The sequence below is a fragment of the Triturus cristatus genome, chromosome 8 (assembly GCF_964204655.1).
Source record: "Triturus cristatus chromosome 8, aTriCri1.1, whole genome shotgun sequence".
NCBI classification, from domain to species: domain Eukaryota; kingdom Metazoa; phylum Chordata; class Amphibia; order Caudata; family Salamandridae; genus Triturus; species Triturus cristatus.
Window position 1 is genome coordinate 90,072,498 of NC_140591.1, and position 21,458 is coordinate 90,093,955.

Here is a 21,458-nt window from a genome sequence, read left to right on the forward strand (position 1 = left end):
TACGGTGGGCGTTCCGACGCAACACCTATTGATTTTGACGTTGCCCCATATTTACAAGGGTGGCGTAAATATGGAGCAGCGCCAAAATTCAGACCAGGGAAAACCTGGTCATCACATGGCGAAACGAGGAGAACTACATTATTTCTCCTCGTTTTTGCTGTTTCTATATGGGCTGCATTGGGCAAGACACATAGAAACAGCAAATAGCCATGACTGATTGTTTATGGGCTGGTTTCCCTTCCTGCACATAAACAGTCATTAAAAAATGACGATTTGCTGCTTCTATTGAAGTTACAAATCGCCATTCTGGATTGTTTATGTGCAGGAAGGGACACCTTCCTGCTCATAAACAACCATTCCCTGAATGGAGGCACCCTTGCACTATGGTGCAAGGGGGCCCGTATTGGCGCTAGGCAGCTTAATTTAGCACCAGTGCAGGGAGAAATGCAGCGGTGCGCCATATTTTGTATCATCTAAAGTGACGAAGCCCGGCGTTAGCAATTTTGGAGCTAACCCGCACTCTGGCACTTACTTGTAAATATGCCCTTCAGTGTCTGAGCTTCCTTACTTACACCCCTGGCCATCATGGCCACATAGGGAAGCCTACTCAATATAACAAGATTTCTAGACAAAAATATTGCATAGGTGTGCCCTGTCATCAGATGCTGAATGTGGATTCCCTTAGAAAGACCAGCTCATCATACTGAGATCCTGCGAAGTACCCTTTACTGATGGCACCACAAGCCATACCCCCATCAATGGGCAAATGCCACTCACGACAATAGCCACACTCGAGGAACAACCCACAAACCATCTTTAATGACATTGGTGGTGGTAGATGGAATGGAACATCACCGGGATCTAAATATATCGCAGAAGTTTGCAACTTGATAGAAGGGAAATACTATATACTTTACGTGAGTAATACTTGGTTCTGTTTTGTAGAAACTTCGTTGAGATAGTCATGAAGATAAGAATGTGTCCCCACCTCAAGGGGATCCGATCCCAGAACAATTTTTTTGCCATATACACATATGCCATCTATAAGTAACCGGTAACATTAACAACACTCTTGGGGTCAGAATTAGAATACAACTGCAGTCTATCCTCAGCCAATTTACAAAATTACAAATATATTTCCACTTCTTTTTGAAAACATAATAGGAGAATACATCAAACTCTCAAACGGAGAAACCCACATGACAGCCTAGTCTATTTTGCTGCTTCTAAATAATGTTGGAAGATATAGTTGAACTTAAGTGAACCTGCAGCCAGATGGGATACAATCCTACAGGGTTGAAAATAGAGACTGTCCCTTTAACAATCAAGTAGCCTTGCCAAACCCACTGGGCCTTGCCCTTGCAGTCGCTTGAAAGCAGTTTCTTCTGGCTTCTGCAGAGAGTATCCTAGAACACTTTTGGTGTTTGTCTGACGTTTCAATAATTTTTATTGGTTTTATCAAGGAAACATACAATTTCCCTCCACTCCCCCTTCACCCCACCCACAGTGCCACAATAATTGAAAATATATAATTCAACAGTCCTAATTTATCGTTTGTCTCGTTTCTTGTCAGAGGGAAGACAATAGGGCACTACTTTAAGGGGCATTAAAGACCACAGACAGGTAAACAACGTTTACCACGAATCTTCTTCCCCGAAGGGAATCACAACGCGGTCGTTACAACGACCGCATTGTGATTCCGCATACCATTACTCCGCAAGTCGGAACAACGACTTGCGGGGGGGGGAGGGGGCGGTGGGGGGGGGGAGGTGTTGGATTTCACAGACTGGAGTTGGAATATTAAATTATACTATTCCAACATCCAGCGCCCCACCTCCGCAAGTCGTTGTTCCGACTTGTGGAGTAATGGAATGCGGAATCACAACGCGGGTTGTTGTAACGACCGCATTGTGATTCCCTGCGGGGAAAAAGACTGCGGAATAAGAACATACCTTCCACAGACAGGTTCAAGTCCTGTGGTCTTTAGCATAATAGTCCAAAACTGGACCCCACACCTTCTCAATCCACTGCTCTTCTCCTGCGTTGTATGACAGATTCTTCTCATTCTTAAATTAAACCACAGATTCCCATATCAGTCGTCCATCGCAGGTAGTATTGTTCCCCCAATGTGTTGAGTATTCTCTACTTGGCTGCTAAAAGCAACAGATTCAGGGGGATATGTACAATGAAGTGGCGGAGCATGTCGTTAGCCTCCTTGGCTTAGCGACGCGCTCCGCCACTTCTGAAACGCAAGGCTGCACCATATTTACAAGAATGTGGTGCAGCCTTGCGTTTCCCCCTGCGATGGCGCTAAGTTTAACAACTTAGCGCCAGCACAGGCACCCTTGCACCAGAGTGCAAGGGTGTCTGAGTGCAGGGGAGGATTGGTTATGTAGGAAGGTGCCCCTTCCTGCACATAAACAATCCTGAAATGCAATTCAGCCACTTTTATGTGTGCTGCTTCAAGCAGCACACATGAAAGTTACAAAATGGCATTTTTTTAAAAGGTTTGTTTATGTGCAGGAAGGGACACCTTTCTGTACATAAACAAACCATGGCATTTAGCTTTTCCTTGTGTGCAGCACACATGGAAAAAGCAAAAACGAGGAGAAATAATGCATTTCTCCTCGTTTCGCCACCTTAAGACCAGGATTTTTCTAGTCTTCAATTTGTCGCTGCCTCCTATGTACGCTGCCCTTGTACATAGGGGGCAGCATCAAATACAATGGGTTTTGCGGTGCAACGCCCACCACAATACCCACAGCACGCCCCTTTCACGCTAACCATAGCGTGAAAGGGTGCCTTATGTACAAGGCAGCGTTAAGCCATGTTAAGTGGCTTAACGCTGCTTTGTACATAAGGCGCAGCCCCTATCGCCACCACAACGTCCGTAAAAGTGACGTTGTGGTGGCGATAGGGGCTTGTACATTATGCCACTCAATTTTGCTTGCTTCTCTTGATGGCCCTGAGCATTTCCCGGCACCCGCCTCAATGGTATGTTCATATGAGATCTGGGTGTTTGTGTAGGTGAGATTTTTTCCAGATCTTTTAGAACTTCTCCCCACTATTTACCCAAGAGTGGGCAGCCCCAAAGGATGGGTGATATTTTACCTTCCCGGCCACAGTTCGTCCAACATGGACCTGATTTTCTGGATTCCCGAACAGTGATGTGTAAGGTGAGGGAAGTAGTTTGAGGCGAGTCGCTTCCCCTCTTGTGTTCATTGCTTGTAGCATAGCCCTTGACAATGGGGATCAAAGCAGATTCCTTGTCGTGTGTTTGAGTTCTTTCCAAGGGGCCTCCCATAGATATTTTGCCTCTAGGAAGTGAGTGATAAAACACCAGTGGATTTGGGGTTCAGTTCAGACTTATGTTAAAAAGTAGCTGTGAAGTATGTTGTGTGCATCTGACTTATTCTTTCCTCTTTGTTTCCTATGCAGCATAACCAGCTGTGCGCGACCTTCCAGCTGCGGATCCCAAGGCTGACGCGTTTGCTTCCCATCAACGTATCGCGGACTCCTCTTGACTGCCTCGTTTTATATTCTGCGAAGAGAAGAGTGATGCCTTCCAAGAGATGATGCAGATGACCCTCCTCTGCTCAGGGGGCCTCCTTCAAATGCTTTTGTTCCATGAACCAGTCTGCTTGGAGCTCACGATGGCTGAAGCTGAAGGCTCTGTAGGCAGCTGCTGTCTATCTGTGTGTAGGGTATAGTGAGGCTTTGTGTGTGCTGCAGTGAGTTGTTCTAGCACCTGTAAAAGGGGATTCAGAAGAGGTGTGTCTCTGGGAGGGACTGTGCAGTCCTGCCCAGCTAACTCTTGCAGAAGGCCCCAGGCTCAATTTCCATCCTCCCCTTCTTGTCACCATGCACTGGGTGTGCTGGCTATGTCAAGCTGGAGGGTGCAAATGTCCATTTTAGGGCAGGGTCAATTCAATTCATGCACCAAAGCGTGTTTGGACCTGACATTGGTGTTTCCTTCCCCAAAAATCTAAGTATTGTTGTGTGATTCTCTTCAAAAACTAAACACGTATCTCACAAGTCAATGTGACGGCTCCAGAATACTTCTGTTGAACCATCTTAGTCCTTTTTCTGTTGTCAGTCAATCTCATCACTCATCAGCTCTGGTAGATTTGGATCTTAGAGAAGTGGAAAGCCAGACATGATCCAGCTCAGAACGCACTTCAGTTTCAACTTCTCTGACATCAAAGACACTTGGGATTAATAAATCAAGTGCATTTGCTCCATTTCCTGAGATTTTTGTTTCCCACTGATAAATTTGTTGACATCAATGTTAACTGCTTTACCTGTTTGATTTTTTTTAGTAAATTCCTGAGAGCTTTTTAGTGCCACAGCAAAGTCATTTTCTTTTTCAATTTTTTTCTTGCTGTTTAATCTTCTATAAAACGTCATTGTGTGCCTGCTCTTCAAGTGGCACCTGACATTTCAGAGAAAATGACACACTAAACAGAAGCACAATTCAGAAACTGGTCAATGCAATAGAAACCCTGAACCCTATGGGTACCCATGCCATAGAAGGCATTGAGTTTAAACCCAATCTGGAAATGGCAGAGGCAGGAGTAACGGTGGTCACCTGGTCCAACATAAAGACAGCTATGGAGGTGTGGCAACACAGGCCATTTCCTAAATTGGGGCATTGAACTAAAAAGAATGGATTTAGAGAGATACTCAAGCCCCTTACAGCCACAAGCAAATCATCCAACAAAAACTGGCACAGTTTTAGTGGGGATCGTCAGGGGCGCAATTGGACCAGCGGGAAAACATCCCTTCAACCTTGAAAACCTCTGCATCATTCACACAGCAACTCCCGGAGCTCTGAGCCATACGACACAGGTCTCCCTGCAAAACCAGCTGGCCCTCGCCCCATTGATGGCAGTCGCATGATCAAAACCAAATACAGTAGTATTGACCCCAAACCCCCTCTTAAAACTGTGCCCCGGGAACGTGAACGGCCTTAGAAGCAAGGTGGGGGAGATAGACTTCATCATTTTCCTCCAAAATCTTGACATCCTCCTACTGCAAGAAACCTGGGCCGAGAATCCAACACTAATCACAGGCTTCAAGGAGAACTAACAGGAAGCAGTAAAAAAATCTAAATAGGGCAGAGCCCCAAGTGGTCTCTCAACCTATATAGCAACCCACCTTTGGAGGCATAAAGAAAACATAGATCTCGGCCTAGCATGACCTCAATGTATTAAACTCTCATCGCATAGCGATTCAAGATCAAATTACAAAACCCGTGACTCCAGTTTATTAATCTATAACATCTACATCCACCCTGGCCCGAAGAACAAACCCGGCCATAGTGCTTCATTGATAACACTTTTAGAATCACTGCAAAAACCGCTCCTCCAATACAAAATCATTCTGTCAGGAGATTTCAACAGGCACCACCTACAAACAAATAGCCACCCACCCAAACAACAACAGCATGTGACAGCTACGAACCTATTGTCACCAGTAATTGCACACCTTCAAAAAACAGACCGCCATGGGTTAATGTGCAAAACTGCCATGAGGAAATTGGCCTCTGCTCACTCAAGGACCACATTTCTGAAGATCAACCAACCGCCTTTACTAGGACCTCAACAAAATTTATTCAACACTGGATTGTACATTTGTCGACTCAGAGATATTTGATAAGATCAAGAGCTATTGTCTAATACCCAGAGTCGAGAGCGACCACCTACCCGAGCATGTAGAGCTCCTAGTTCACACCACAAGGGCTCCCCACACCAACAATCTGATGGTTCAACATTGTGCCTACAACCTAAACGCTTAGCCTGGAATGGAAGGACGACTACAGAGATAACAAACCATATAATCACGTTCACATCCAATACACCGGACATCAAACAGGCGCAGTGGACTCACTGGGAATCTCTTACTGCGGCACTAGCTACCAGCTGGCAATCCAATCGCTTGCAACCCCTTAACTCATCCACCAAAGGGGCACCCTGGTTCTCCATAGTCTTTCAGAGAAAAAAAAAAGGGCTAAATAAGGAAATTAGACAGCTGTGAAAAAATGACCCAAAGCTTAGTCATTTCACCAAGAATCAAATGGTAGTACTGAGGCGCACTTAAAAAAGGCAATCTGGTCAGCAAAAAAACCCACAAGAAAAATATGGTTAAAATTACTGCACCCAAGTAAAACAAAAAACAGCAAACCGTTCTGGGCAGAAATCAACTCACTCGCAAACGGCAAAATTTGCCGTCACAATGCGGGAATTTCAGAATTAAACTCACATCAATGCGGCTCGCCCAGGACAGGTAGCAAACAACACAATCATGAAAGATACAAACACGAAGGAATCAATGTCCACAGAGACTTTGTCAGAGGGAAAATTGTTGAAAGAAAGAACAAGTCGAACACTCCTTGAAGAAACTAAGATCACATGGGGCACTGGGACCAAATGGTCTCTCAAACACCCTCTTCAAGCACAATCAAGCTTTCTGGGCCTCGTACCTTACCCCCTTATTTAACCTGGCACTCTCCACCAGCATAATTCTCACATTGTGGTGAGGAAGAATCCTCCATCCCATCTTCAAGTCTGGCTCGCGGACAAACCCAGCAAACTACAGAATAATTGCCCTGATGGATGTCAAAACCAAACTTTATGCCACCAATCTATTAATACTTCTGGAAGCTTGGGCATCAGCCAAAAACATCATTCCGGCCACACAAACAGGTTTTAGGGCGGGCATGAGCACAACCACCAATCTTCTTGCCCTCAGTCTCCTCATCGAAAAGACCAATCACACATCCTCCAACCTATCCACTTGCTTTGTTGATCTAAAAACCGCATTCAACAGGGTCCCACAGGACTTGCTCTGGGCAAAAATGGCCAGATGGGGTGCACCACCGAAACTCCTCGAAGCAATAATCAAATTATACACAGATACCTGGGTATGAGTCAAAATAGAAGGGTTGACAAAATGGCAAAGAAGATATTCACTTTCATTGGCCAAATACACGGATGTGTTCTCCCCTCTGCCTTATCAATATATATACACTGCAGACTTAGATGGCTGTCTATTGGAAGCTTCAAGTGACCCACCAAATCTAGCAAAGAGACCAGTGTGCAGTCTACAATGTGCAGACTAAATTGCCTTATGCAGCCAGACCCCGATCTAGCACACCCAAAAAAATGACTGGTCAACAGTGCTCCGACAAGCCCTAAAAACCCTTGATCTCTCCAAAGTCTGGGAGGTAAACATCAGTCTTACAGCATTTAAAAAAATCACCAACAAAGCGGCCAAGTTAAAATCCTGGACACTTCACAAAGCATAAATGGCTGGGAAAAAGCATACTTGGTCAGTTCTACAATCCTAAACTAACTGGGGCCCCCAACCATACCTCATATACCACATTTCTCAACCCAGGCAACACTTTCTCCTACTAATCCGTATGGGAGTTTTCCCCTCAAAAGATACGGTCCCACCCTGGAAACAAGGTTAGCCGGATTCCCTTTGCTGTTTATGTGGTCAATTTGAGCAAAGCGAGTTAAACTTTCTATGCATTTGTCCTGCTATCAAACACATCCGACAGAAATTACTTTGTCCCCTCTCCGGGCACTCAAGATAAGATCCCGCTGCCACGCAGTGATGACATTACTGAAGCCATTCAATTCAGCTTTCCTGCAGGGCCGCGAAGTTCCTATTACAAGTGAACAAATTACTATCAGCACAACAGAAGCCATGCTAGATAAGAAACAGCTGCCCTAGGCACGGGTACCATCAACCGTCCAACGGGAAGCCATCATTCTGATATAAAATGTAAATTGATACTTGTATAGCGCACTACTCTTCCGCAAGGGTCTCAAGGCACTTGTACGAATACCGCTGTGGAACCCATCCTGGCTTTTCCCTGTGAGGTGTCCACTCCTGGGCACCCCCAAGGTGGAGGCCAGGCATCCTTAGCGTTGTGGGGGCCGTTGTGGAGATTAAGCAAGCTATTGCCCAGAGTTGCACAGTGGGACTCCATGATTGGAATAGGCAGCGAGGCGAGAATTGTCAGGTCCGTGGAATTTTTTAGCCCAAGACCCGCCGAGGCAGGGAATTGAACCCTGGTCCCGGGCCAGACCTCTGCATCAGGGTCTGCCGCTCTAACCATTGAGCCACACTTCTCCACTCAGGCAGCTGAGTCTCGTTGCAAGCAGAATTGTTGCCCTTTTTCGATCGGGCCGATGGTCCTTAAATCTTTACTTGGACAAAGCCACCCCTGCCCGGCAGGTATTTCTTTAATTCAATTCAACCCATTGCAGATAGTTTTATCAATAAATCCTTTAAAGTTTGAGAAAGGTCTACATACTAGACCAGCTCCCAATTACAAATCCTTTTCAAAGCGTTCTGTTGCAGGAAGTGTGTAAAGATCAAAGTTGAAAGACTGTTGTCATCTTGTGATTGCCTAATGTTAATGCTTGTCCACTTTGCACTAATTCAGGTTCGGTTTCAAATCACTTATCTGCTTAAAAAACATTGCATACTAACAAGTATCCAGCGGATTGACTTTTCGAATTGTTTTGGCCACGTTTATGATGTTTATACAGTGTAATGAATTATAATTTTTAACCTGTGAAATTGATATGGTTTTAACTAACTGAAACAATAAACTTAAACTTCCAAACTTGAAAGAAAATAATTATGCCTGTGCCAGTTGTGTGATACCAGAGATCACTAAACACACAGGTGACGCCGCGCTTGGCCATGTTGCCAATGTGCCTTCGTCGCGCTTGGCCATGTTGCCAATGTGCCTTCCAGAGGAGGTAACAAATGTGCCAATGTCAGAAGGACCCAAGCTGGCTCTTCCACCTTTGTGGACATTTCTGGTCAGTAGGGCCTTCTGCAGCTCATTATTTTACTATGAAACTGAGTCTTGTTGCTCAACACATGCTGCCTAGACCTTTTCTGTCCAGTTGTGTGAGACTCATTCCTCAAGCTCCTTGAGGTAGCGGGAACATTTGCCACATCTGTCTCTCCCAGAACAGAGGTCTGCCTCTCCATGCTCCCCTAGGGATGAAGAGCTTTTTCATTCTTCACAAACTGTGGTGTTGGTCAACCTCCACGACTTAAGGGGGGGTATGTCCTTACATGATCATTACTGCAGGGGAAGACTACCAGCCCCTTCTGTCTGCCCATTTCACTGCCCTCTGTAACTCCATAGATCCTACTATATCGCAAGCTCCGCCTTTCATCTTACTCTTTGAGTTCTTTCTCAAGTGTGTCCCATGCTTTTGTACATTCTCTTAGTGACTGAAAATCTTTTTAGGTGTGGTATGAGAGGTTCAGCTGCCTTCTAAAGCTCTTGTAATAAAGACAAAAAACAAGCACTGCCAAAGCCAATAGATCTCACCTGGTTGACCTACTGGGCCTGCCAATGCGTTTTGCAGATGCAGTGCACTGCATCAACAAAAAGAAAAATATTTGTTGCCAATACTGTGCAGTATCAGCCAAAAATGTGAAAAAAAAGATGTAATGAGACGGCTGCTAATGGGACCACATTATTCTTTAAGATACCACTTATATAGGTAAATAGAAAAAAATTAAATTTTACTTGTACAAAAATGCATTTTGGACTGCAGAAGGACAGGGAACAAATGACAGCTGCCGGTCCTTTTAGAAAAATTACAATTAAAACACATATTAAAATACGTGAGGGTTGGGGAAGCAACGAAGGAGCGATGGAGTGGGTGGGGCGAGCAACAGGAAGTGGGCATGGGGCAGCAGAGATGCACAAAAGCATTTTTCGGTATGCAGAGCAATGTAGCAGCAAATGTCGGCAGCTTTGGCCCTTCCAAAAAATGAAAACATTTATGTCAAGTACCTCTATGGCAAGGGGACCCATGGAGGAGCGGATGCGAGGGCGGGATTGAAAAGGAAGCAACCTGATGGGCTGGTATCTGAGGGGAGTAATAGCACACAGGAAAGAGCAGGAAACACATGCCCTCTTATGGAGTGCTTAATGAAAAATAAATAAAAGTAGTGTCCTAAATGTGAGCAGTGGAAGGGTACAGTCTCCAATCAAAAGGATGGTAAAGAGGATATACTCCAGGGGAGGGACAAACACAAGGAAAGGAAGGAAGGCCATCAAAAAAAGAAGCAAGCAAATGTGAACGGCAAAGACAAGCAACTGGCAGGCTGTAAGCCCACTGTAAGTTTTTGGTCCATAAGCGGCATTTGGCAAACAGACAGCCTAAAGCTGCCGGTAAGCAATAACTAAAATTCATAGAAGGGGGCTTGGGTGAGCTTCCATCAGTGATAATCACATTTTCCATCAGCCCATATTCTCCTTGATTCCTTTCTGTTAAATACGAGAAATGTAATGCGGATCACAGAACCATTAAAGAAGTGCAGGTAATGACTCCAGCATCAATTGTCCACATCAATATCCGCATGTACATGTGAAGATATTCTGCAAACTGTAGATGATCCCAGACACTCCCCCACAGACTATGGGTTGAAGGAAACACATTTCTTCTCTAAACAGGCCACCTACAGGTGACTCAGTAGGGGGCCTGTTTAGAGGCCCAGATGACAACCAGATGTTTCCTTCTTTTGAAGAACCATTTGCTCTCTCAGACCGTGCAGAGTAGAGGCCCATTTTTGCCTTATTTGAGTCACATGCAAATGATAGCAGATGACTTCTCTATTTCTTTGCGTACTGTTAAACCATCAATATCCTTTCTTTTTCATGCTATAGTCACACTTTTATCCAGTTTAGACATTTTCATACAGTAGAGACTATCCTGCAGAAAATCAAGGCAGTATTACTAGCCAGCGCTTTGATGCGCCATGTCCCTCTGTCTTGAGAAAAGATAGGGCTCTTCCTTTTTTCATAGGGCATCAAATTTCTCCTAACTTGGGGATTATGAGCAGAGTGAGGTGCACATCAGTCAGTTCTGGCTCCTTGGCTGCTGTAGGACCACCAACAGGCATGGCTGATATAAAATTCAGCCTCAATGTGTTGGCAGTTCAGGTTATACACTCACATTACCACAGTCCTGGGAATGTAGGCTATGAATTAGCTGCCAATTTGCACTCCAAACTATACAGCTAATTAGTGGCAACTACAGTATGAAGATGTTGGAACAAATTTGTGAATCCATAGAATTTGCACCTGAAAATAAGATTGATGAAGCTCCTCGTGGTGGGAATGGTGTGTTTATTACTCGGAGAACCCTGGGATCAGGCTTTTACGATGAGATCATACCTTGAAGACACCTTAGCTGCCTACATTCAGACATGTCACATCTCTCTGCCGCCTTTTTCAGTGTTTCCTTTCTAGGCGTATTAAACGTATTAAAGTATACCTAAGCAGACTTTGAATTCAGTCAAGCCCACACTGGGTATGACTAGTTTCCCTACTGAGGTGCTGTGTCCTTAAGATGGTGGGCATAAAAGCAGAATCAGCTCAAAGTATATTTCTTCTGAGAAACAGCTCTAAATACTTTGCTGCAGAAGGTGAGCCTCCCTCTCCAGTGTGGGTAGCGGTTCCAGAATTGGAAAACCCCAAAACATCCTTGCATGCATCTTAAAAGGAGAACATGTGAGCCTTCTGGTCAACATGTTTTCCTTGTTTGATTGTTCACGGGTTTTCCCTTTCCAAACAGGAGAATGCCACCCCCCATTTCTCTTGGTAGCGTTTCCTCTGGCAGCAAAAATCAAAACCTGGACATTCGCTAAAACCTTCACACCTGTTCGAAACCCTTTTCTGATTCCGACTCCAGAGTCTCGCAAGGCTTTGAAGTTCAGTGGGCGGGCGGTTATCTCAGTGATCAAGGGATGCAGATGAGAGGTGGAACTTTCAGGGAAGACACTGAGAAAAGGCGTTGGGGCAGTGTCACTAGTAGTAGGAGTAGTGTGGCCATTGCAGGACTGTGGGGAAGCTCCAGGAACAGTATGTTGCATGGGACGTCTCAGTAGTCATGGACCGCTGAGCTGAACGCTGCGGTGCAGATGTTCTTAGAGGGTCAGGGTCTACAGATGCTCAAGTAGGCAGTGTAGGTGGGCTTAGCAGGAGTCTGAAGCGGACTGGTTTCTACACCTGGGAAACCTACCGGCCACACTACAATTCCAATCTTTCACCCCAGATCCTGTAATGCTAGATTTGATGAAACGTTCCCCAATCTAGATACCTGTAGCGCTCAAAGATGTACTTGAAAATGGCACAACACTCCAGAGTATCTATTTGTGACAAAGTAGGGTATTCATCAATGCAGCTAAAGCCACTAATGCTAGGTGGACAATCTTTTGCATTCCCAGTTCCTATAATGACAAGAGAAGTCAGTCACGCCGCATTCCATTGTGACAGCATCAGTGGTACTGCAAAGACATGCACGTATCGCATCCCTTTGCAGGGTAGCGACACAGGCTGGGCATGCTTTCTGAAAGCTGTACTCTCGGAATGGATCTTCCAGATAGAGGCAGCGTTTGGCCAGGAAGCGCTTTACAACCTGGTTGAAGTTAATGAGCCATATGCTGACGCCAGCCCAGCATTTAGAGCTGTGTCGTCAGATTTCCAAACTAGTTGGGAAGATACTACAAGAAAATATTATGTTCACGGGTATTTTGGTACCGTGATACCTTACCGTTTCACCTATAGAATACCCACCCACCTATCCCCTCCATTGGCCAAGGTGGTGTTGAATACTTGACAGAAGGAACACGTAGGAACTGGGTGTGTCAGTTGGTGGGGCATAGTTAAAGCAAAGAGTGGAAGTCACAAGCGCAGAGACACTTGGAGCACTTGCAAATCTTACAATGTGACAGTTGTTTTTACAGACGCCTTTTCTGCTTCGTCTGTCAGGGAAGGAAATTCCCAACCAGTTGTAATGGAAGGAGAGCTTGGATTAATAGTGCCTTTTTAGCCACCTTGGAGCGAGTTTGAGGAAAATGCTCAGAAAATGAGATTGCTGGACAAGTACATAGACTTCCTCAATTTTAGGGTAATACAATCTACCAATTGACTGTGCATTAGGACAATACGTACGGTCCAGGGGGCATATGGCAACTTTTTTTCTAACTAGTAAATTGGATTAATATAAGGTATGCAGTGTTAATGAATGGTCAATTCCGGTCCGTGGGTGTATGTGGCAACTGTAAACACTTAGGCCTCTAATGATGCTTTGAAGGATTCCTACTGAAAATTCGGAATTTAACTCCCAGCTCAAACTGTGTCTGTGCTGCTGTCCTAAAGTCAGCGGCTGTGCATGCCCCAGAGTGCCTATCTATGCAGATGCGTCAGTTCCTTGTAAATCTGCCCCTCAGAATTTAACTCCCAGCTCAAACTGTGTCTGTGCTGCTGTCCTAAAGTCAGCAGCCGTGCATGCCCCACAGTGCCTCAGGACCCTACTAAATGCAATCGAAGTTTTACAGGGCACCCCAATCTACAGATTCACACTTGGGAAAATATATCTGTGATTTTCAATGGATTTTCTGTTAAAGGGCTGAGCAATCAAGTGTGGTCTTTTAATCCTTTTATGTATTTTAAAATATTTGTGTTGATGGTTTCATTTTGTACTGTATGAAAACTTGCATTAACGAAAGGTGCATTTTAAGTGAAATAAAGTAACCACCAGTGAGCTGAATCATGTTGTGTAGAAATTCTGTGGTGGAGTTGACATCTGTCTGAATTTGATTAATTCTACTGCCAAAGATGTTTGTGAATATACCTATAAATAAACTAAAAACAACAAGTTGAAGTGTCATTATTGCTGCACTGCAGTTGAAATGTGCCTACATGTGCTGCCCAGCCCACTAGTGCCTCAGAGCAGGTTTGGAAATCTGCCCAGGGGTCCAGGCAAGACACTGAACTCTCTGAGTTCAAGCAATCAACATCACTGTGTACCTATGTGAAAGCAGATCTTGACACAACAACTTGTGTGCATCATCTGTGGTAAGGTTTCTGAGCAGGTCCCCCAAACAGGCTTGCAGATGACAAGTTGGAACTAAAACGAGTGTAGAAAGGGTCTTAAATATAAGCATATCAAAGGCACAACAAAGGACAAGAAACATAGGAATCAAGGGAAAGTAGGATTAAGGGACTAACCTGAGGGGAACCAAGAGAGAAGAAAAAAAAGAGTGGGGGGACAATTAAGGGTACAAACTCAAACGAAAGTGGGAGAACCACAGCAATGAGGCAACACAATGCCAGGGGACCTGCTCTCTGCAAAAAGAACCTTAAATACTAGAACTACCGCCTATGCTCCTCCAAGTGGTCACTGTAGCCAGGAAATAGGAAACCAAACTGAAACTTAGTATGTGGTCTAGTTGTTATGGACACACAGTTTCCTGCTCCATGTCCTCTTCTCTACCTAAGTGCACTCGCTGTCTTGAAAATGTTCCTAATCCCGACATAGTGCTGCACACTGGTAGACCTGTCAGCCTTAGGATGGCCTGCCCCTAAACCTTTTGCCTATTTACCTACATTTTTGTTGCGGAAATATGTTTATGTAGGCCTTGGGAGACTCTGTACTATACCACTGCTACTATTGTGATGGCAAAAGTGGTTTGTTGTTGTGTTGTATACCATATACCCAAAGCCTGTGAATTGAATCATTATTGCAACCAGTGCGATCACTGTATAACTAAGATACTAAGATCTCCAAACTGTTCCTTTTTTTAATTCCCTTTCTCCACCCACCTCACACCCACCTCACACACAAGCACTTTGCTGGCACTTCCTTATTAGACAACCGTCTGAATGTTTTATTGAATATGAGATTTTCTGTAACAAAAATATATAAAGAACATTGTTTAACCCCTAATTAGTTGTTTTGTCTTTCTCCCTGGTGTATGGTTGAAGAGTATCTTACTCTCTTGTTTAAGTAATTCTGATAAAACACTGTTGATGACTATTTAAATCTTTTTAAGAGTCCTTTTGCCTCTTTGGTCTCCATAAGTGGTACGTCGGGGCCAATTGTGGTTCTTATCCAACTTTCAGGTGGACAGTTAATGTTTGGTATTTATGAAATTGCAATGAAAAGTCCTCCTTGATGGTAAAGTCGGATTTTTTATTACAGTTTTGAAAATTCGACTTTCAGATAGTTGGCATTTTCCTGCCCTTGGCCCTTTTCTGACTGCAGCTTGTCTTGGGTCACATGACCGGGTGAAACTGAGAGACTTTGTTAATTCCTCCCAGACAGTCACACAATAGAGGGATTAGGTGTGCCTGAATGGGCAATCTACTGGCAGGATGGGGGTGGGAGGAGCTGAGCACAGCCCCGCTTGAAACTCAATAGGCTCTGCTGTGCCTCCACACAAAGGACGTATCACCTCAACATGGTCACTGCAGTCAGCTTGGAGCTAAGGCCCGGGAGTCAGGAGATTCCATGCACTTCAAAGAGACTTTCTAGAAACTTCTACCAGCTTCCAGAGGAAGTTCACCTGGTATAAAAATAGGACCCACTCTTCAGTTCACTTCTGAACCCAGGACTACCAGAGTGACTCCATGGACTAGTTTTCTGGCCTCCTGTTCAGAGCCACAGAGACAAAAAAAGGTCCCACCATCTTGAATCCGCACCTGGGTCCAGCCTGAGTGAGTCCTGAACCCCCAAGTGATGTCCCACCAGTCCTGGACCCTTGGTTGTGGTGCTAAATGTGCCCAGATGGCCAAAATCCAAAACTGAGGACTTAACAAAAATTATGGTAAAATAAACTGCTCTGAGAAACAAGGGCAGACCGGGGCCAACCTGGTTGTCTATCTGCCCAAGGTGCATTGCTGGTCGGCCTAACTTCGCGGCTGCTCCCACTACATTCTTCTCTTCAGCAGCAAATCCTGGTCAGTGATCTTTCGTCAAAGGGGTATTTGAGCCACCTGAATTGTCTCTGGCTACAGCCTCGTCCCACAGCAGATTTTTGACTTCTATAAAAACTAAGTCTGAACACAAAAACTTCATCGTAGTTTTGAGCCAAGGCTCCCGGCAACAACGCTCTGTCCTCAGACAGCACCTGCAGCCATGCCTTGCTGAACTTTACCTTCTCAGAACATGTACCTCAAAATTTCTTCTAAGTCTGAAGATAATCACTGACCGGGCCCAAACCACCTCTTATATCTGACCCGGCTCAGCCATATTTTTCAGCGTTGACCCGGTCTTGTGCGACTAGATTTCCTTGGTTGGCACCTTGATCTTGTAGGCACTCGTTTTTACTAAAAACCTTAAAAATTCCTAACTCCGGTTCTGCTGATTGGAGTTTTGTCATTTGGTGTCAAATAATTTATTTAAATGGTATCCCCATCGAGCTTTATAAAAAAGTAGCTACTAAACTAACTCTGTATTTAATGAAAATGTACGAGGCCAGCCTAGAGTCAGGAGAGCTTCCCAGAGACCAGCGGGTAGCGACAATAGTGGCAATTTGCAAGCCAGGGAAACCAGCCCATGAATGTACATCTTATCGCCCTAGCTTGTTGCTAAACGCAGAGGCCAAGATTTTGGCCAAGGCGCTGGCCACTAGGTTAACTCCCCACCTTACTAAATTGGTACATCCGGATCAGCCTGGATTTATGCCGGGCAGAAACACTGAACTTAACTTGCGGCGCCTCCATGGTGTGCTGAGTCGCAGACATATGATTCAGGAAGACGCTGCAATCCTCTCCCTTGATGCGCGTATGGCATTCGATACAGTCGAATGGCCATACCTTTTTGCTGTCCGGGAACATATGGGGTTTGGGACCAAGTTTCAATCCTGGATTCGACTGCTGTTTAGAAAACCGCTGGCGCAAGTAGTGATTAATGGGAGAATATCCAATGCATTCCCCCTGAAGCGGGGAACACGACAAGCCCACTCCTCTTTGCCCTTCTACTGGAACCATTGGCAGCTTGAATAAGAAAAGATCCTTTAATACGTGGACTCCAGTGGACAGAGGAGTGGGAAGACCGAATATCCCTCTACGCTAATGATGTCCTCCTTTATATGGCATCCCCGGGACGATCGTTAACCAGAATACTCGACATCTGTGAATCACATGGGAGATACTATTGGCTACACAATTAACTGGAATAAATCGGTTCTATTTATAATGAGTGGCCTCTGCCTGATCATGCCCAGGGGCTGTGAGATAAGTGTGGTGACAAACAGCTTCTGCTACCTCGGTATTTACATTACAGTAAGCCCAGATGAATTCATCAATCAAAATCTCCAAGAGACCATAAAAAGACTACGTCAAGACACAAAGCATTGGTAATCCTTACCGTTGACCCGGTTAGAGAAAGCTGAACTCTTCAAAATGATGGCACTACCCAGATTTCTTTATGCGCTATAAAACACTCCATTTCCAGTCCAGACATCAAATTTTAAAGCAATAGACACGGAAGTACGCGGCCTCCTGCGGGATGGTAAACCTGCTCGAATAGCCATGAATAAGTTGGTTAAAGGCTGGTAGGATGGGGGCATTGCACTCCTGAATATACAAACATACTAATGGGCCGCCCAACTTATTGTAATTAATCAATTGCTACACACCCCGCAGACAGAACCCGCATTTCATATGGATAGGCAGGTCCTGGGGGAGGGAGGGGTCATGAGGGCCCTCTCTAATAAAGCTTGCAGGGCTGACCTCACGGGACCTACTTCACATACAGTCCATGTCTGGTATACAGTCCTTCAGAAACTAGGCTGGGAAGGTACTATAACTCAACTCACTCCGCTCTGGGAGACTGGAAAGCTGGGGAGACTGAGCAGATATAAAGGTTTCCGACAGTGGGATTTGATAGGAATATCAAATGTAGACAACCTCTTGATCATGGGGAAAGTCATCACATTCACACAACTGCAAGACAAATATGACATGACATCCACAGAGCAGTTTTGATATCTTCAAATTAAACACGCACTTGAGGCCACCATTAAACCGGGCATGACCCCCCCGGAAGCCTCCCCACTGGAGGATAGGCTGTTAACAGATCGCACTGATAAACGAGCCATATCATTAACCTACCGAAAAATAATCAACAACCAGCCAGACCTCACACACACTCTCCATGAACAATGGCAGGTTGATATTGGAGAATTAGATTACACTGATTGGCAAGAGGCGCTCGAATCACCACGAGAAGTGGCAGTCCCCTCCAGACTGCGATTGGTACAGCTCAAGGTGCTTCATAGAACGGATTGGTCCAGGGTAGTACTGGCCAAAATAGGCAGAGCATATACCCAGCTCTGTCTGCATAACTGTGGAGACGTGGGTACCTACTATCATATAATATGGGAATGCCCGAGGATCCAAGTGTACTGGGAAGCTGAAATTGTCACAATAGCGCAAGTAGGCAGAGCTCCGGTACCATCAGAACCCAAGCGATGTCTCCTATACGTATGGGAAGCCACGGATCTCAATCGCAGGGCCCAAGATTGGGCCACGCTGTGCATGATGATAGTGAAGCGCAATATAGCTAAACAGTGGGGGGGCACAGGCAACACCAACCTATGCAGAATGGTGTACGGACATGGATTGGGCAATGGTGGCTGAAAAGGCATTATATGTAAATAGGGGGTGTCCTAAAAAATGGGAGCGGATGTGAGGCGGGTGGAACAAATTTAGGGGAAATGTCTGCACGCCGCCACCAGGAGATCCTTTGTCAGAAGACCGTTGAAGTACAACGGTGATGAAAACCGGGAAATGATTAGTGGCGATTACGAGGGATTTGGACATAGACACTAGAAAATTCAGATATGGTGTGAAACTGAAACCTTTTATGTATTTGTAATGTACTGTCTTTTGTGATGGCATCATAAGTCGTGTAAGCAATAAAAAAGATTTTTTATTTTTTTTAATTAAAATGTATTTCCTAAATTAGTGTGGGATTTTTCTTATGTTGAGTTTCCACTTTATTACTGTTTGTGTGCTGCATAAAAGTGCCTCTAAGTTAAGCCCAACAGCTTTTTGTGTCAAGCTACCCAGGTTTAGTGACTTTATATGGTTCACCCTGTGAAGGATTGTGGCTGTTGCTTGGCCAAGGCTAACACCCCATTCAGGAAACAATCCAATTTCTCACACACACCCTGCATGTTATTTCACTTTTGTTGCTATACATCCTTCTGGCCTTGTGTTTCTTTGTAGTTTTATCCTTCACCCTCTTTCTGTGTTTACAAGCTCTGTTCCTCTGAAGCTGAAACTTGTACAGATGTTCACTGATCCAAGAGGGGTATCCAGATACTTCTTTGGTGTAGTCATAGTTCTTCTGTTGCAACACTGGACATTTGCAAGATCAGGGCACAACTATAGCCTTATGTATCATTTACCATCCTGTACTACTGCAGTTACTGTGGCAGTGATGAGGGACCAGGACATTTCCAAACACCAGGGCATCTAGGGCTGTGCCTTCTTTTTTCTTTACTGCAATTTCCTTGTGATAAGGTTAAAATCTTAGAGGATATTAATTTAGTGGTCTGGAGTTATGGCTGGAGGACTGCTGGACAAGCTACAACATTATTACCTCTCCCACATTCCCACCATAACAGATTATTGACAGATTGCAAGGCCATCCATAATTAGAGGCCTGGATTCTGATGTCCGTCCTCTACAGGCGATGGTGAAAGGCATTGCAAACACGCAGGCTGATCTTGAGGTCACCTGACAGGAAAGGACCTTTTTCAATAAAATCTCATGGATGGTATTACCAAGAGGAAACCCGTCTCCACTTTCAAGATCTACAGAATTACCTCCACCCACTATTGTGATGGCAAGTATAGTTTGCAACAGCTACTTTCAGTAGTGAGCTGTCTATCTAAACATTAGGGGAAAAGACACCCCCAAAAACTATTATGTGGATCCTCTGAAATTTTAGGTCTTCAGGGCACAGGGACCTTTAAATTTCCTTAATTGACTAGTGTTAGTACAGGGTTTGGCTAAAGTGGTCTTTAGTCTTTCACACTAAACGAACAAAGCCTTTTTGTGGACATCTTCAATAATTAATAGTGAAAGCCCTCTTCTTTGCAACTTTAAATAATTTTTGGATACCTTTATAAAAGTAGTTGACAGAAGCGAGACTACACACACTACAGCTATGGGATTACCGACAAATGGTACAAAGAAATTATGGACTATGTAAATCAATTTCAGCAACTAAGAGTGGAGGCTAATTGGACTGATAAGACTATTGAAGTTGTCTTCTATAACAGCTTCCATGAGGAGTTAAAGGATGCCTTGATTTTATTGGTCAATAGACATACTACTTATGATGCATTAATAGACTGAACTCCCCCAAATAAAAGCTGAACAGGGAATTTATCACACTTGTAAATCAGAAAAGACCAGTGAAGAACTAAAGCAGATTGGGTCAATCCACTTAGCTCTCCCTAGGGACTAAAAGGAGATGAGACGGCAGGAGGGGCTGTGTTTACACAGTGGCAAAAATGGACATTGTCTCAGATACCGTTCTGCCTGCGGGAAAAATGATAATCTTGCCTTTGATCTCTAAACCCCAGAGGCCGTGGAGTGCAAGTCTCAACTATTAAAGAGTTTGTATAAAAATTACACTTTCATCTATTAATACAAAAAGCTACATTGCACTATCTAAAGCTGAATGCTTTAATTTATTGTGGGTCATCTGGTTGCTTTATTGGAGAGAGTTTTGCAAACAATAGAAATTACCACTGCATTTAAAAAAAAACACTATAGCAGAAGCCATGCAGAGTACGAATGCAAATCCTTTATGTTTAGGAGTTGTATGTTGAGAATCAAAGCCTCTTGGGATGGTCTTAGAGAATGGACAAGCAGAGTCATTGACCTTTGAAATCATTGCTAAACCTATTCCTACTGTTATTGGAAAGATGAATCTCTGGAATTATCATCGGACTATTGTCAGCGACACTGTTAGCCACAACCTGGGTTGAAGCTAAGACAGTCCTTTAACTTGTTTGGCAGTCCAAATTAAGAAAGAGGACGATTTGGTGATGTCTTTAGTACAAAAAGGAGCAGAGCATTTACCATAGAGCATTTACCACCTTATAGAGTTTAACACTATGCAATTGGGCATGTTACACAAGCCAAAGTACTGCATAGACAAATATATCCTCTGTCACCCAAAGAACATGCTTTCTTGAGAGACTAGCTAGATGAATATTCAGACAGAAGTATGACTGGGTTCTGCAGGAGTGTGTTTTGCCCCAAACTTATTGTTTTGTACATCAATAATCATAATTCGTATATAATCTTTAAGGGGCAAGATATGTCTCATATTGGTCATAAGGCTATCCCGGGCACTTCTTTATGCAGATGACACTGTTTTGCTTTCGTTTACTGCTAATGACTGTAAAAACCTTTAGACACCTTTGTAAGCTTTTTGGATAATTTAGATTTGGATACTAACCTTTCCTAAACCCATATATTGATCTGTCGGCCAAAAACATCTAAGACCATGACTGTGTTTTAAAAATAAAAAATAAACAATTCACAGTATTTATCACTTTTCTTATCTGGGAGTTACATTTGATTTTGCTATTACCTT

General features: G+C 44.2%; 1 protein-coding gene across 1 annotated transcript in view; it reads left to right on the forward strand.

Moving 5' to 3' along the window:
* LOC146801398 (uncharacterized) overlaps nt 1-13,709 on the forward strand; it is a 459,470-nt gene extending 445,761 nt beyond the window's left edge. Inside the window, exon 4 of the mRNA XM_085621079.1 lies at nt 3,439-13,709. Within this exon, the coding sequence (XP_085477205.1) occupies nt 3,439-3,443 (5 nt within the window). The 3' untranslated portion in view covers nt 3,444-13,709. The remainder of the gene's footprint in view (nt 1-3,438) is intronic.
* Nucleotides 13,710-21,458: the final 7,749 nt, after the last annotated feature.